At 31.3% G+C, this 15114-nt stretch overlaps 5 protein-coding genes across 6 annotated transcripts; 3 read left to right on the top strand and 2 right to left on the bottom strand.

Moving 5' to 3' along the window:
* Positions 1-1292: 1292 nt before the first annotated feature.
* LOC119672144 (putative neutral sphingomyelinase) lies at positions 1293-3090 on the top strand. Its single transcript, XM_038083121.1, has 5 exons — positions 1293-1436; positions 1487-1660; positions 1717-1900; positions 1950-2107; positions 2163-3090. Exons 1-5 carry the CDS (start codon positions 1390-1392, stop codon positions 2851-2853), a joined length of 1254 nt encoding a protein of 417 aa, XP_037939049.1. The 5' UTR covers positions 1293-1389; the 3' UTR covers positions 2854-3090.
* A 413-nt stretch (positions 3091-3503) lies between these two features.
* Positions 3504-5992, top strand: LOC119666144 (protein ecdysoneless). The gene is made up of 4 exons (XM_038075429.1): positions 3504-3947; positions 4012-4217; positions 4277-5047; positions 5107-5992. The coding sequence occupies exons 1-4, from the start codon at positions 3668-3670 to the stop codon at positions 5881-5883; spliced, it is 2034 nt and encodes a 677-aa protein (XP_037931357.1). The 5' UTR covers positions 3504-3667; the 3' UTR covers positions 5884-5992.
* LOC119666152 lies at positions 5974-6715 on the bottom strand. Its single transcript, XM_038075437.1, has one exon. The coding sequence runs from the start codon at positions 6551-6553 to the stop codon at positions 6170-6172; it is 384 nt and encodes a 127-aa protein (XP_037931365.1). The 5' UTR covers positions 6554-6715; the 3' UTR covers positions 5974-6169.
* A 1011-nt stretch (positions 6716-7726) lies between these two features.
* LOC119666136 (xylosyltransferase oxt) lies at positions 7727-11491 on the top strand. Of its 2 annotated transcripts, XM_038075422.1 has the most exons (4): positions 7727-8072; positions 8135-8893; positions 8964-9124; positions 9295-11491. In XM_038075422.1, the coding sequence occupies exons 2-4, from the start codon at positions 8137-8139 to the stop codon at positions 11083-11085; spliced, it is 2709 nt and encodes a 902-aa protein (XP_037931350.1). In that variant the 5' UTR covers positions 7727-8072; positions 8135-8136; the 3' UTR covers positions 11086-11491. The 2 variants fall into 2 exon arrangements, with proteins under 2 accessions (XP_037931350.1, XP_037931345.1); XM_038075417.1 differs by having other exon boundaries at positions 7727-8893.
* A 642-nt stretch (positions 11492-12133) lies between these two features.
* LOC119666129 (elongator complex protein 5) lies at positions 12134-13384 on the bottom strand. Its single transcript, XM_038075412.1, has 3 exons — positions 13117-13384; positions 12457-13051; positions 12134-12392 (listed from the first exon to the last, which is right to left on the bottom strand). The coding sequence occupies exons 1-3, from the start codon at positions 13163-13165 to the stop codon at positions 12302-12304; spliced, it is 735 nt and encodes a 244-aa protein (XP_037931340.1). The 5' UTR covers positions 13166-13384; the 3' UTR covers positions 12134-12301.
* Between the last annotated feature and the right edge of the window lie 1730 nt (positions 13385-15114).

Raw genomic sequence — 15114 nt, 5'->3', positions numbered from 1 at the left:
CTTTTCTGATATAAAAAAGAAATTTGCGAAAATTGGCTTAGTGGTGAAAAAAAGCAAGAATTTTTTATATCTTGGCTCTGCCGTAACTAACAACGCAAATATCAGCCTGGAGATCAGACGAAGAATTACCATTGCTAACGAACTCAGTCAACAATTCGGATATAGAGCTCTCTCTCAACCAACATAACTGTATAAATCGGATTATTATGACTATTATAAGCAGTGAACTAAACTGTAAAGTACGAAACGTAGTGTACTGTTCCGTATTTTTGTTAAAAAAAACACTATACGAACAGTACACTAAAAAAAGTTCACATCACATCAAAAAATTTTTAATGTTTGTACAAACATTAAGATTCTAAGCTCTAACGATCTGGTAGGCAATGTATTTTAGCGTCTATCGACCAAAATTATTTGATTTTAACTGATATGTACTGTTATAATAAAAATAATATATTCCTATAATATATTCCTTACTCTTTTGGACTGTATTACATAAAATAAATTTCAATAATTTATTTTTTTATCTTTTATTGGTATTATAAATAAAAATCACCTATCTGCAATGAAATATTGTTTCTCTGCAGTACATCAACTGATATTAAATATGTATCAATAAATCCATGTACAATATCGGGCGTTTTCGGTGTCTCACAATTGTGGCAAAAAATGCATGCTGACTAAGCTAAGCTAAGCGAGACATTTTCATCAATGTTGCAATCTGTCAAGTGTTATGTTTTCGTAAATAGCAAATCTTTCATATGTGCACGTCATACAAACAAATTACATTTTTTATAAAAATAAATAATTAAAGTAAATTTATAATTAAAATGAATACTGAATTAAAAGGAATGGTAAAAATGTTGGAAATTGCAAAATAAAAGACTGAAATTTTTTATTTTTTCCGATTTTTAAATTTATGAAATTTTTGTATTTTATTTGAATTCTTGTTTACATATGATTTTAGACATACTATTGCAATACTCATTGGAATTTCCAATGAAGGTTCACAATAGTTCGCGTATTGTGTTGGTAACACTGCGGCCGAAGTGTTAGGAGAATATACCACTACTTGCTGTTTTGCATACTTTTCGGCCAGTATAGGCCAGCAACCTGCTGTTTTTTGCAATATTTGCGAGCCACCGAAAACGCCTATTGTTAAAAACAATAGCTTATTTTTTCTGCGAGTATCATTTTTAATAATTTTTTGCTTTGTCTATTGTGAATTATAATTTGTCACATTCACAATATTTTTTCAGCAAAGAAAATAATACTCCGGTAACACTGCTGGAGATTCATTGTTTTGTTTGAGTTGAATTAATTTTAGTTTAATGCTCAGCAATTGCAGTCTGCTTTTATTATTTATTTTATAACTTTGCTTTCAACATAATGCCAAATTTTGTGATAACCATAAACGTATTAACATTGAATATATGGTGAGCTTATAAAACAACTTTTTTACTTTAAAATTACGATGTATTTCTAGGGGTATACCGATTATATCAAGTGATAGAGAAACTAGAGTATATGGGATTTGTGATGAATTAAGTTCAGGTAAATATGATATCGTATCACTACAGGAAGTTTGGTCAAAATCAGACTCTGAACTGATTGTGCAGCGAACAAAAACTGTTCTTCCATATGCTCATTACTTTTATAGGTGAACATTTGTATATATATTATTTTCTAATTTATGTTAAAATTAATTTTATATAGTGGTGTTATGGGAGCGGGGTTACTTGTTCTTTCGAAACATCCAATTGTTTCTGCCTTTTTTCACGCTTGGTCTGTTAACGGGTACTTCCATCGCATACAGCATGCAGATTGGTTTGGTGGGAAAGGAGTTGGACTGTGCAAAATAAAGATTGGAGGTCACGTGATTCATCTCTATAATGCACATGTAGGTTTACATAAATATAAATTAAAATATCTATATGCTCTGGTTTTAGTTACATGCTGAATATGATAGTATAAATGACGATTATAAAACTCATCGCGTCATACAAGCTTTTGATACCGCACAATTTATTGAAGCAACGCGCGGAAATTCAATTCTGCAAATACTAGCGGGTGATTTAAATACACAACCTCAAGACATATCATACAAGTTTGTACAATTATTTTTATTAAATAATATCATCTATAATTTTTTAATATTTTAGTGTTCTCTTACAAATATCCAATATGTTCGATAGTTGTTCTTCGGATACTGTAGCTACTAATGAATGCAATCGGAATTCTTATACATCCAAACATTCTCTTGCTCATAATCCCCTTGGAATTCGAATTGATCATATATTTGTACGCAGTGCTGAGCGAGTGGAAACAACGGTTTTAGAGTACGGTTTAGCTTTTCCAGATCGTGTACCAGGTCATAAATTCAGCTTCTCAGATCATGAAGCTATATCGACGAAATTGCAAATTAATTTACGAAATAATGCTATGGACTTCGATAGCAACACGAAAAATTGTTACAATACTGATATTAGTACAACACATTTAAATATACAAAAAATATATACCAAACCAATATGCAGTGAAGCAATATCCAAACGTATTTCTCTGCTACAAGAGTCCATAGAATTGTGTTCGACATCACTGAAACATTTAAAAACAGATCGTATATATTATTACTTAGGTGCATTTATACTAACTTTTATTTTAGTGGGAATAGTTGAATTTTTTGTGCCAAGTAAAATAATGTATTTATGGATAAAATTCCTATTCTTTGGTGCAATCTTGTTTTGCACATTTATGGGTTCTATTTGGAATGAAATTGAGCGAAATGGTGTATTGTCAGGTAAGACAGCAATGGAAATAATGCTACGTGATATAACTCAGCCTGTGGAATAATAAATTATCAACATTTATTTGTTAAAAAAAGCTCAATAACTTTTAAAATCATATGAAATATATGAGAAATATATTGTATCACATCATTTACATGTTAATAAAATTGAAATTTTGTTCTAATAAGGTATTCTCACAAATTGTTGTAGGCCTTGATAATGCGAATTCCTTAAGTGGCAATCAAATAAAAATTGGATGCACATCAACAAAAAAAAAAAATAAGGAATTATGTGTTAACGAACTGATTTTCAATAAAAAAGTATTCAAGTAATTTATATTACAGTCATATTACAAAAACAAAGTATTTTATTTAATTGCTAAACGTAGTTTAGCAATTTTAGCTTTAAATAGTTTTGTTCCGAATAAAACTGTAGAAAATACTTTAAACAAATCCAATTCATTGGTAGTTATTTGTTTCTATATTTGAGAACAATTACTTTAAATAATAATTTAATGGACATTTTTTTTAGAATTATGTCAATAAAGGAAGCGAAAGCTTTCAAAGAAATGAAAATCTGAACAATTTGTTTATTCTTTGACAAAACTAGTCGCGGACCTTGTATGGTGAAAAAATGTATTTTCACCACATTTAATAAAAATTGACGCTTGTCCTTAATAGATGTTCTTTGGTTTTCCATATGAAGTATTGTTAGAGGTACAGAACGCGAAGCGTAGTGTATATTTTTATTTTATCAATAATAGACGAATGTGCTATTTGTCGTTATATTATTAATACAAAGAAAGTGAAATTTATTAGGAGTGGCAGTTAATTTTGTAATAAATATTTAAAGTGCTCCTGTGCTCAAAAACTAATAATATGGCTGGAATTAATTTAGATTTTGTGCGTGAAGATGACTATATTGAATACTTTGTGTATCCTCAATTACCCGAAACTGTCGTTAACTCTGCTGAAAATAGTGCAGCAGTTACTGAGGTTGAAAACTTTATGCAAGATTTTTTAAAGAAATGTAAAATTATCACAGAAAAGATTATAACCACACGGGAATATATATGGCATAAAGACGATTTTCAGCTGCATGTGCGAACAGGGAGTGAGCAAGAAAATCTATTAAATAATGAAAGAAAGCAAGATTTGGGTGTGTTTCCTTAGCTATAGAAATAAACATTTATATCAAATTTATTGTTTATTTATTGTTTCAGAGTTGTTACCACCGCATTTACATGGTGTTACTCATTATGGCGATAACATCGCGGACGAGTGGTTCATTGTCTTTGTCCTATATGAATTAACGCGTGAAATTGCTGATTGCATTGTTCGCGTTACTGACTCTGATGGGGAATTTCTTTTAATTGAAGCTGCCGATGCGTTACCAAGGTGGGCGAATCCTGACACTTGTGAACAAAGGGTTAGTGTGTAAGTTTTTTGATTGGAAATAAATTTTAATTTAAAAAAAAAATTCTATAGGTTTACATTGCAAATGGTAACATAAAATTGGTGCAAAATTCACCATCTAATTCTGCAAAAATATTACCTGTGGAAAAGGCTTTATCGAAAATACGTCTGAATCCAAATCTTTATTGTGTATCAAAAGAAATAGAAGATTGCATTAATGAAAGATTGAAAGAATTTGTAGATTTATCTTCCACATATCATCATCAAATTGTTCGTCTACCTGTAGGTGTTGCAGCAATATTGAAAGTTAAGCCAAGCTTAATTGCATCATCTGTTCGAGCATTTTGCGAACGTGATAGTATCGATATGAGAGCATGTCGATCAATGCTATTTTTTCCTCCCGAACAAAGGGTACGAGTTAACGTACGATTTACCCGTTGCCTATACGCTATGATACTGCAAGCCAATTACGTACCTGACCGTAAAATTGGTTGGAATCTTAGTAATTCAACTAACACGGAGGAATATAAAGAAGATTTACTTGGTGTTAAGATTGCTTGCGGATTCGAAATACTAACGTCACAAACAAAGAATGCTAAAAGTGAGGAAAATGATCAAAATTGGCTTGATTACAGAAAAAGTTTAACTTCAAAAGGATATTTTCGGAACAATATAGAAGGTTCAGCGGAATATATTCGTTTATTGAATACGGCACGTGAGTTTTTTAATGAAAACAATGGACGATTTCGTACAAACGCATTTGTTGGAAATGAAATAATCGATATATTAAAAAGTGCCGATATTAACGTCGACCAATTCAGAGATGAAGAAAACAATTTAAAGGTAAGAACAAACTGAAATATTGTTGCACTAAAAGTCATTCATATTAGTATATGATTTAGCCCAGCGATTGTGATGATTGGTTAAATATTAATGCTGAGCAGTTAGATGCAATGCTTCAAGAACGATATGGTCCAAGAAAATTATATAAACCAGATGGTGATATAGATGCTGCAGAATTTACTAAAAATATAACAGACTTTCTAGAAAAACAATCACAGATTGAGGGAATTGAAAATGATCCCGAAGAGGTGAAGCGTGACAAAGACGAAATAAAAGATAAATTGAAAAAAAATCACTCAATGCGCCGAGCGTGTAAGCAAAATTCAGTTATTACAGAACCGAAACAAAAAAGCACCAATAATGATAAACTTGACGATGAAAGTAGTTTTTCTACACACGTCCGAAACTTTTTGGATTTTGTGATACCAGAAGATAATTGGGACTCTAACTCTGAAATGAGTGATTATGAAGATGATGATGATTTAGAGCGAAATATTGAATCTATGACTAATACAGAAATGAACATAGATACTGATATTAAAACATATATGGCGCAAATGGATAAAGAACTCTCTAAAACTACTATTGGTCAAACATATGACACAAGTAAGGAAAGAAAGATGGCAAATGGAAGTGAAGATGATTTTGATGATATTGAGTCTTTCAATCCTGTAAATATTAACGTTAATGTTCTTAAAAATATGATGGATAGTTATAAATTACAAGTTGGTGGTCCTGGTCCAGTATCAAATTTAATGCGTGCCATGGGCGCTGGTATGTCAGTAGGAGTTAATGAAAATGATGAAACGAATAATCTTACAGAGTCTACAGTTTAATACAATTTCTTTATGGTCTGATCTTATTAAACCACATTCATTCAGCACTTCAATTTAGTTTTTTTATTTAATTTATAAAACGAATTTAAATAAAGTTTTATTCATAACACCCTTTTTATTACTTCTAGATACTGAAAAGATTAAAAATCAATCTAATAACCGATGTAAAAATTAGTAATATCGGTTGTGTGTTTATATACCATATATATATATTTAATCCTTTAACTCCTAGGAGGAGCATAGGGCCGCGGTTGTGTGTATAAGTTTGTGATATTTTATTCTTGATTTATTTTTTTGACGCTGGAACAAAATTACTATAATCTCGTGGTATAAGTCGAACTTCGGCAGGTGTTGTATTTCTTCCATTTCTTTCATAGTTGCGTCTTCTATCTCCTTGATATGGGGAGTTGTGGTATCTATTATTATAGCGCCTTTGGTGACTTGGTCTCCTTCCATTCCCTCCACCGCCTCGATTAAAATAACCAGGTCCATTATTATTGTTGCCCCAATTTTCTAAAATTGGAGGTATTACATTTTTGTGATTATTACAATGGTTTACAAATTCTTCGTCTTCCTCAGTGAACCGATTGGCGAATTTTTCTTCGCATTCATCTAAGAACTCGATATCTCTTTCAGTTAATCGGTTGATTTTTCGGTTTGGATCAACCATTGTTTAACGAAGTAAGAAAATAACACAAAGCAATGTAAAATAGCAAATAAAGTTAAATTAATTTTAAGAATTCCAATTCTCTTCTTGAGATATCAAGGACAAAATGACTAAAAACGACCACTTCAACGTCAAAACAAAAATCAAGTAAACCTCGTCAAGATATTCTTTGACAAAATTATTATTCCAAATTCACAATAGGTGTTCACAATCAAGTTAGTTAATACAACAGCAACTGCGTCTAGCGGCTTATGCATACGTCATAAAAAGTATTAATTGAATTTCTGATTTTTTTCCTTCAATTTATTGCGTACAAAATCATTTTGAAATTACAATCTGAGTTAATACTAAAAACCGATAGTAAAATTTACAATTCAATCTTAATGTATACAAAAATAAATTAGTATAATTTTTGTAATAAAGAACAGAATTATTTTAATATATAAACCGGAAAAGATTAAATTTTCTTCGATATGAAAAAATGTATAACCTATATATTATGAAATTTTAACTGCAATCTTATATACAAAAATTTGATCACCAAATTAACCACGGAATTGTAATTTGTATAAAATTTAGTTTTTATTAAATTCGTAATTCACAATAGAGCCATGAAACGATATTTTGAGTAATTTCATATACCAAAAGAAATATAACAAAATATGCTGCAAAAATTGGTATTTTTATTTGCTGGTGCAACTATAGAAATAATATAAAAATTGAAATTGAAAATCAACACTGATTGCCTGTGCGAATATGTTTTTAGTTAAAAGCTAACTGAACGAGAATATATACACAGCTGAAACAATCCACTGTTACGGCCCTCTAACAATTTGGCAAAGTTTTCACCCATAATTGTCATATTGCAATTTTTTTAAAGCAATATTTACTAAATTTTTTAAACCATTTGCCATTTTGTGGTGCAAGGTAACTAAACCCTACGTGCTTATCGTGATAAATCGAAATTAAGTTAAAGACTATAATCTGTTTAGATCAATTACTGAACAAAAAATTGAACTCTCCATTATTTAATAATTTGTTATATTGTACATATTAAATAAATATGTAATAAATTTCTCCAGTTATGTTCATCATTCTGTACGTGCAAGTAAATTCGTTAATGGTATATTACTGAAATGTTTATTCACAATAGTTGCTGTTATAGCCGTACACAGAGAATACGGTAGAATATTCTTTGTCAAAGAATTTTTTTTAATGCTACGGGCAAGTGTCTCGCATTGTCCTAATTCTGGATAACTCATGTTAAATGTGAGAGTTTTATTTATTGAATTGGCGATATAATTTCTCCTACACGTTGAGGGAACGGTGCGGTGCATTAATTAAAATTGTAGCAACTAAGCAATAACATATCTACGTAATCAACTATGCAAAAATAAAATTGGTGCTATGAAAAAAATGTGAGCTGCATTGTGCAAATTATAATGTATATTCAGCACATTTGTTATAATAAATGATAATAGAAATTATACTTGACATGTCTTTTCTGCTACAAGAAACTGTGGTTTGTTCGATCTCAAAACTACGCAGATACCAATATAACCAGCTGCATCTCTTCATTTCTAGACATGTCTGATAATCTAGTATGGCGCTGGATGCTTCGATACAAATTATTTTTTTTCATTGGCGTCATTATACTTGGTGTGCAAGTGTATTTGGCTTACAAGTCCTTAGGAATAGATGGCACTGGCTACATCGAAAAAGTGTTTAAAAGTAAAGCTCAAACCAACGAACGTGTTTATCGTATTATTTCGAATCAGAACTCTGATACAAATAAGGATAATAAACTTAATTATGGACAAAAACAACAACAAAATTTATCACCAACTAAGCCAACACATAATATTTTTGTAGAGACAGACACGAATTTTATTCCAAAATGTGAAATCCTAGCTAAAGAAGCAATATCAGCGTTACAACGAGCTAAAACACAGAAGTGTCGTCAACAAATTGCAGATATTGCTTGTAATATACAAAACGGAGAATTCTATCCCAAACAGCTACCAAATTACTGTCCGTCAGGTAATCATACAGCTAATACTGCTATCGGCTGCTACCGCGATGAGAAAGAAGTTCGCTTACTTCCAGACTATTTTATAAATTTAAAAACATCGAACTCTCCAACGCATTGTGTTCAGATATGTGTGCAATCAGGATTTCCTTATGCAGGCGTACAGTACGGCAGTGAATGTTTTTGTGGCGTAGAGGCGCCACCCACTGGTGCCAAGCTAGCGGACTCAAGCTGTAATATGAAGTGTACGGGAGATTCAAAAGATATATGTGGCGGGTACTTTAGCATGAACGTTTATGAAACTGGTATTGCAAGTAAGCAAAAGATATATTAAAATTTATTAAAGTAGTTTAATATCAATTTTCTAATAAAATCTATGTACAGAGTTTACACCTAAAGTAGCAGAGACAAGTGCTAAACCTGACATTGGTCAAGTAAAAATAGCATTTTTGCTTACATTGAATGGCCGCGCGCTGCGACAAGTTCATCGGCTAATTAAAGCATTGTATTCGCCAAATCATATATATTACATTCATGTTGATGTGGTGAGTTATGTTCTGCTTTGATTGTTAAAAGAATGAAGTCAATTTAATTGTCGTTAATTACTTTTTTATTGAAATAATTTGCAGTGTTAATTAAGATTTTGAATTTGCAATGCAGATAAACGTATACTTTTGTTAAACTAAATATTATATATTTGTATTCTTATTACCAGCGCCAGGATTACTTGTATCGAAACCTTTTAGAGCTGGAAAAAAAGTTTCCGAATATACGGTTGACTCGAACACGATTTTCTACAATCTGGGGCGGGGCTTCACTTTTAAGCATGTTGTTACAATGCATGAAGGACTTGTTAGCATTAAACTTGCAATGGGATTTCGTTATAAATTTAAGTGAAAGTGATTTTCCAGTAAAAACCATCGATAAACTTGTGAACTTTCTAACGGCAAATAAAGGGCGAAACTTTGTGAAAAGTCATGGACGTGAAACACAACGTTTTATTCAAAAGCAAGGTTTAGACAAGACTTTTGTTGAATGTGAAACACATATGTGGCGAATTGGAGATCGTCAGTTACCAGCAGGAATACAAGTAGACGGAGGCAGCGATTGGGTAGCGTTATCGCGAAAGTTTGTACATTATGTGGTGACACAGGCTGAGACAGATGAGTTGCTGAAAGGCTTGCTTATTATATTTCGGCGTACTTTATTGCCAGCAGAATCGTTTTTTCATACCGTGTTACGCAATTCGCAGTTCTGTGATACCTATATAGATAATAATTTGCATGTAACAAATTGGAAACGAAAACTTGGGTGTAAATGCCAATATAAACATGTTGTTGATTGGTGTGGTTGTAGTCCTAATGACTTTAAACTTACAGATTGGGGTCGATTGCAAGGCACAGAACATAAAATGCTTTTCTTTGCTCGAAAATTTGAACCAATTGTAAGTCAGGCGATTATATTGCAACTGGAAGAGTGGTTGTTTGGGCCTTACACAAGTGAGTTTGTGAATTTACACTCTTATTGGCAAAATTTTTTTAGTTCAGAAGATAAACCAACTTCCAGTGACAACCTTTTACTTACAATTGGTGAAAGTCTAATTCGGCTATTAAGTCGACAGTTGCAGCTCAGTACTGGAAAATTATTGGAACTTAATCATTACATGGATCAAGAGCAATATAATGGATTCTTGTTGCAATGGCAAGTTTCACACGAAAACTATAGTGCGTTGACTTTTGAGTCTCGTATTCGACCTGTTCAATACGTCAAATTTGCAAAAAACTTAAAATTTGCTAGAAGAATTCGAAATTTTGAAGTCTCTTCGGATTTTGATCAAAAAGAACAACTTTCACGAAATTTTGCTAAATTTCTGGGTCCTTATAGTGAACCTGTACTAAGTTTTACTGTTTTAGGCACAGGTGGCCAAACACATAACGACGTTGCCCATTCTTATAATTTAACTTTACTTTGGATCGATCCTACAGGGCAATTGCAAGATTTTGAAGAGATACATATTGAAGATCCTAAAACAGATGCCATACATTTTTCCAAAGCTTTAGTTAAACAACCATTAACACCAGGAGTTTGGACTATTAAACTTGTAGGTCGTTCTGCTATATATGCTGAAACAAAATTTTTAATATCGCCCTTAGCTTTGGAAGGTGGAAAACCCATTACGGAGCAACGAGCTAAAAATATAAATGCTGGTTCAGAACCATCTCTACCAGCTGATTTCATTCTTCCTACAGAATGGAAATCATTTATACTTTCTACAATGGATGTAAAAAATTTTCAAAAATTATCGAAAACCAACGCACTTAGAACCGGAGTCGATCTGTATAACTGGATCGATGAACTGGTTAGTAAGTTTTACAATATACAAGAGATGTGTATTGTTTCAGAAGCGACAATTTTTTCGGATCTACAATTATGCCGCGAATCATCGTGGAGCTCATTAGCACCTGATCCGAAAAGTGACATTAACGTATTGCTCAAGCGTAGATAAGGTTATGACTACATTGTAGAAATGGTTTAAGTATTAACATCTTGTCAAAGTATAATACAATATTATTTAATAAAAAAAAAATAATTTTAGTTACAAAACGCATATACCAATTTGTGTTCCGATGATATTCGAAATTCGAAAGTTATGAATACAACAAATTATTGATTAATAGTCATGCTTAATAAACCAAAACAAAAGAAACTGTGGCATTTCAAATTGTTAGATTTTTTTTTATGTTTAAATTAAAATATGTGATAAAACTGAAAATAAATTCTATAAATTTGTATACACAATACAATCTATTTGCACCTTGTCAAAGATATATTATTGTAAATTGTCCATTTTTGAAAATTGTAAAAACGTATAAGTTAAGAACATAGGTAATGTGAAATTTTTGTAGGATATAATCGAGTTTGTAAATATTATTAAAATCTTAATAGATTCTATTTTAATCTAACTAAAATAAGTTTTTATAACAATTTTAATAAATTTGTTAAAACCAAAAAAAAAATTAGTTTTGATTTTGAGATCAAGTTGATGAAAATATCAAGACTTCAGCACTTTTTTTTATTATTTGTGTTCGTTCTAAATGAGACTAGCATTTTATAATATGAAAAAGCAGCTTCATCAAGGCAGCTTGAAAATTTTGGCAAATTTGCTGCTTGTATACTACACTTTTTTATATATTATTTTTTAAGTAGTTTTCAATATTATTTCCTTAAAATTATTTTTGTTTTTTAAACTAAGTAAGGTTTATGCGAAAAATTTAAAAGTATATAAATTTTTTAAGAGTAGATTTTAGTTTTTTAATTACTTTGTATTGCATTTATATAGTCTCCGTTTGGAGTCTTTTTTTGACTTTACCTCATGGCGGATTACTACAATTCCACAATTTCTAATCTTAATATTGCCGTAAATTATTTTGACAATGATTGTTATTGGATTCAACTTCGCCATTTGATTTATTTCAAGCGAGGAAATTTGATGAAATCTTTATTTCAAATATAATAAATCGAATTTATGAATAAAACAAAATGCCTTTTGATATATTTAAATTAGGTGCAAATACTGGTATAATAAGCTAAGCTGTTAAAATGTTTTTGCTAAGCTTATATTAAACAAAGATACGCTTAGTTTTATTATTTCTTATAAAATATATTTAAAGTCTTTTCAGGTATTCAAGTTTATGGTTCGCTTTGCAATTAAGGAAAAATTATTATACTGACAAGTCTTCGTCTGGATCTTCTTCATCGAAATCATCGCCAGAGTCAGGCGTGTAAATGATATTTGCTGTGTCTGCGACAGTTCTATTGAAATATGAACCTTATTAATATTAACAACCTGGAGACATGTAAATACTTTGCTACTTACTTTTCATAAGGCATTTTAATAGAATTTCGTGCAACCAATTCTTCTTCATCTAACTCGATTTTAAAAGTACCAAGATTTTCAGATGGTGTAGTTATAGCTTTATCTGGCTTTCTCTTAGTAGTTTGAGTGGCTTCAACTAAGAACTTATCTACTGACAACTTGTATTTATAATGATTGCGGGTAACACCGCCTCCAGGTTTGCGAACAATAATAGTCAGCATGTCGTCGCTTTCAATGCTCAAAACCATATCAGCCATGTACTCGCAAGCAGAAAGGATATACCGCGCATTGGGCAAACAAGGTATTGAAGCCCATAAGAATACGCGTCTAACATATTTACAGGTCCGCAATTTGTGCATAAATTGAAAGACAATTGCGGGCCGCAGGTAACAGAGTAAAGTCGACAGTGGCGGCAATATTATATTATACTTCGTGTTGTTATTATTTTGGCACTCGTTTATTAAAGCATTAAGTGTCTCATCTTCTTTACGTTTTTTGAATAAACTAAACGTTTTGATAGTTGTGTCGTCCTGTCCTTGCTCTTTTAATAATTGAGTGATGAATTTGTATGAAATTTTTTCTTGGCCCAATTTATCTAAGCGCAAAAATATATTAACAATATTTATTTAATTAGTATAATAACCGTATTTTAAAACCAACCAATTATGAGTACGACTCGTTGATTAGTGATAATCAAATTGGAGAGCATTTCAGTTTTATATATAGGTAAACTTTTGTAAAATAAATTTATCAATTATTTGTTTGCTGTAACACGTTATAATATTTTAGAAGGTGCACAGCTGTTCCTGTTTACTGTTCTTATAGGGTGCTTGAAATTATTTTAAACTGTAGTTATGGATGTGAGCTGTCGAACGTTGTGCCCTGTGGATATGTGTCTTATCTATAATTCAATGTTTTTTGTTAGTTAACAGATAAAGACTTGCAAAGAGTGATTCGCCATCATAATTTCTATTAGTTTTATCGACACTTGCACACGTGGTTGCCACATTGGAATACTTAAAGTCAGCATTTCTTTAAATGAAGTCAACGAGTGGACAACTGTACAGTTTTGTGACTCATTTATCTTAACAATTTGTGTATGGAAAACGCTACACTAAATACTGCGCAATTAATAAAATTATTACAAAAAGTACGATAATAATGTGTTCACACTTTACGATTATCGATCAGGAATTTATACAATTAGTAAAATTATTGGAAGACAAAATGAAAGTCAAATATCATAAACTATCTTACACTCTATTCCTCACAATAATTTCGCGCAAAAGTTATGAAGGTTTCTTGATGATTTTGCATCAGTTCGAAGAGAAAGCAAACTAGTATTCTGGTAGGATCGTCTCTTAATCTTATGAAGACTACGGTACAATATGCATGTTTTGATGCATTAGAAAAAGCTGTAGTCATATGAGTAGAGGATACTATGTTATCGAATGCATGGTGAGATATGTTCTGTCTAATGGTGTGAAGTAAAGATGTAAGTTCTGAGCCTCAGCCTATTTTTTATTTTCATAACTTTAAGAATATTTGATATTGACAGATGTTATTAACACGAAAAATACTAAATAATTAAATAAGTAACTCTTCTAATTTACATAACGTTTTGTCTGAAGTCCTGCATCTCCTGTTCCATCTCCTGTTCATCAAGAAAATTCTAGCACAGTTAAGAGCAATTTTTGAATCTTCTGGATTGGTTGCATTCATTGGTGTATGACTATTTACAAAAATAGTGATATTTGAAGATCGAATGATACTAATTTGTATTAATCTAGCTGTACTAGCTGCCTAGCTGTGTTTGCTTTGTTCCATTAGCCTGGCAATGGTGTTGACCATTTTTTGAAGAGCACTATTAATCGACATATCATTAACTTTTTAAGGCAAACTTATCTTTAATTATAACAACTGTAATGTCAGCCCAAAGAACTGTAGTCAAGAGTTCCTATTTGCAATAGCCGGTGTTCGACGGAGATGTTTGTTTAACTCGTAGCTTATTCAGGTTTAACTGAAAATACTTTATGAATATATAATATCTGTTATATGATCTACTCATTTAATAATATAAGCATTCTCTTGACCTACTCTGACTTTTGCCAGTGACAGCGCTGTAAACAGCGGTGTTGTCTGTAGAAGTTAGCTTACTAAGCCTATTAGAACAACTAAGCTCTGAATACTGAGTATCTAAAAACTGCCGCCGTCAGGTCTGCTTTGCTATATGAAGTTAAAGGGAAAATATTAATATTTTAATTTACATCAACACTGGTTCAAATCTTCCATCGTAACTGTGGACTGTAGAAATGAAAAATAGTCTTAAGTTTAAGTCAAAGGATTAGTTATAGTTGCTCTATATTTTAGTCAGAATTGTTGATGCAGGTTGAAGCTTTCTTAGAATTGAGATCAGGAAAATCTTCATCGAAATCGTTTAATAATGCTTATGATGTAGTCAAAGACTAAAATGTGCGGGGGCAGGCAATATTTATTTACTTTTAAATATTGTCAAGTGCGAATCTGTGAGGTTTATACGATTGAAAAGCGTCTAGTATTTGATACATGAACTTATATGGATGTGAATATGTTGAGTTGGAAAAACAAAAGGGTGTTAATATTGAATGCATCAGTAAAATATTATATATAATAAAATAT

The sequence above is a fragment of the Teleopsis dalmanni genome, chromosome 1 (genome assembly GCF_002237135.1).
Source record: "Teleopsis dalmanni isolate 2A chromosome 1, ASM223713v2, whole genome shotgun sequence".
In the NCBI taxonomy this organism is placed as follows: domain Eukaryota; kingdom Metazoa; phylum Arthropoda; class Insecta; order Diptera; family Diopsidae; genus Teleopsis; species Teleopsis dalmanni.
Note: the sequence above shows the minus strand (reverse complement) of the source record. Positions and strands in the feature narration are given on the sequence as shown.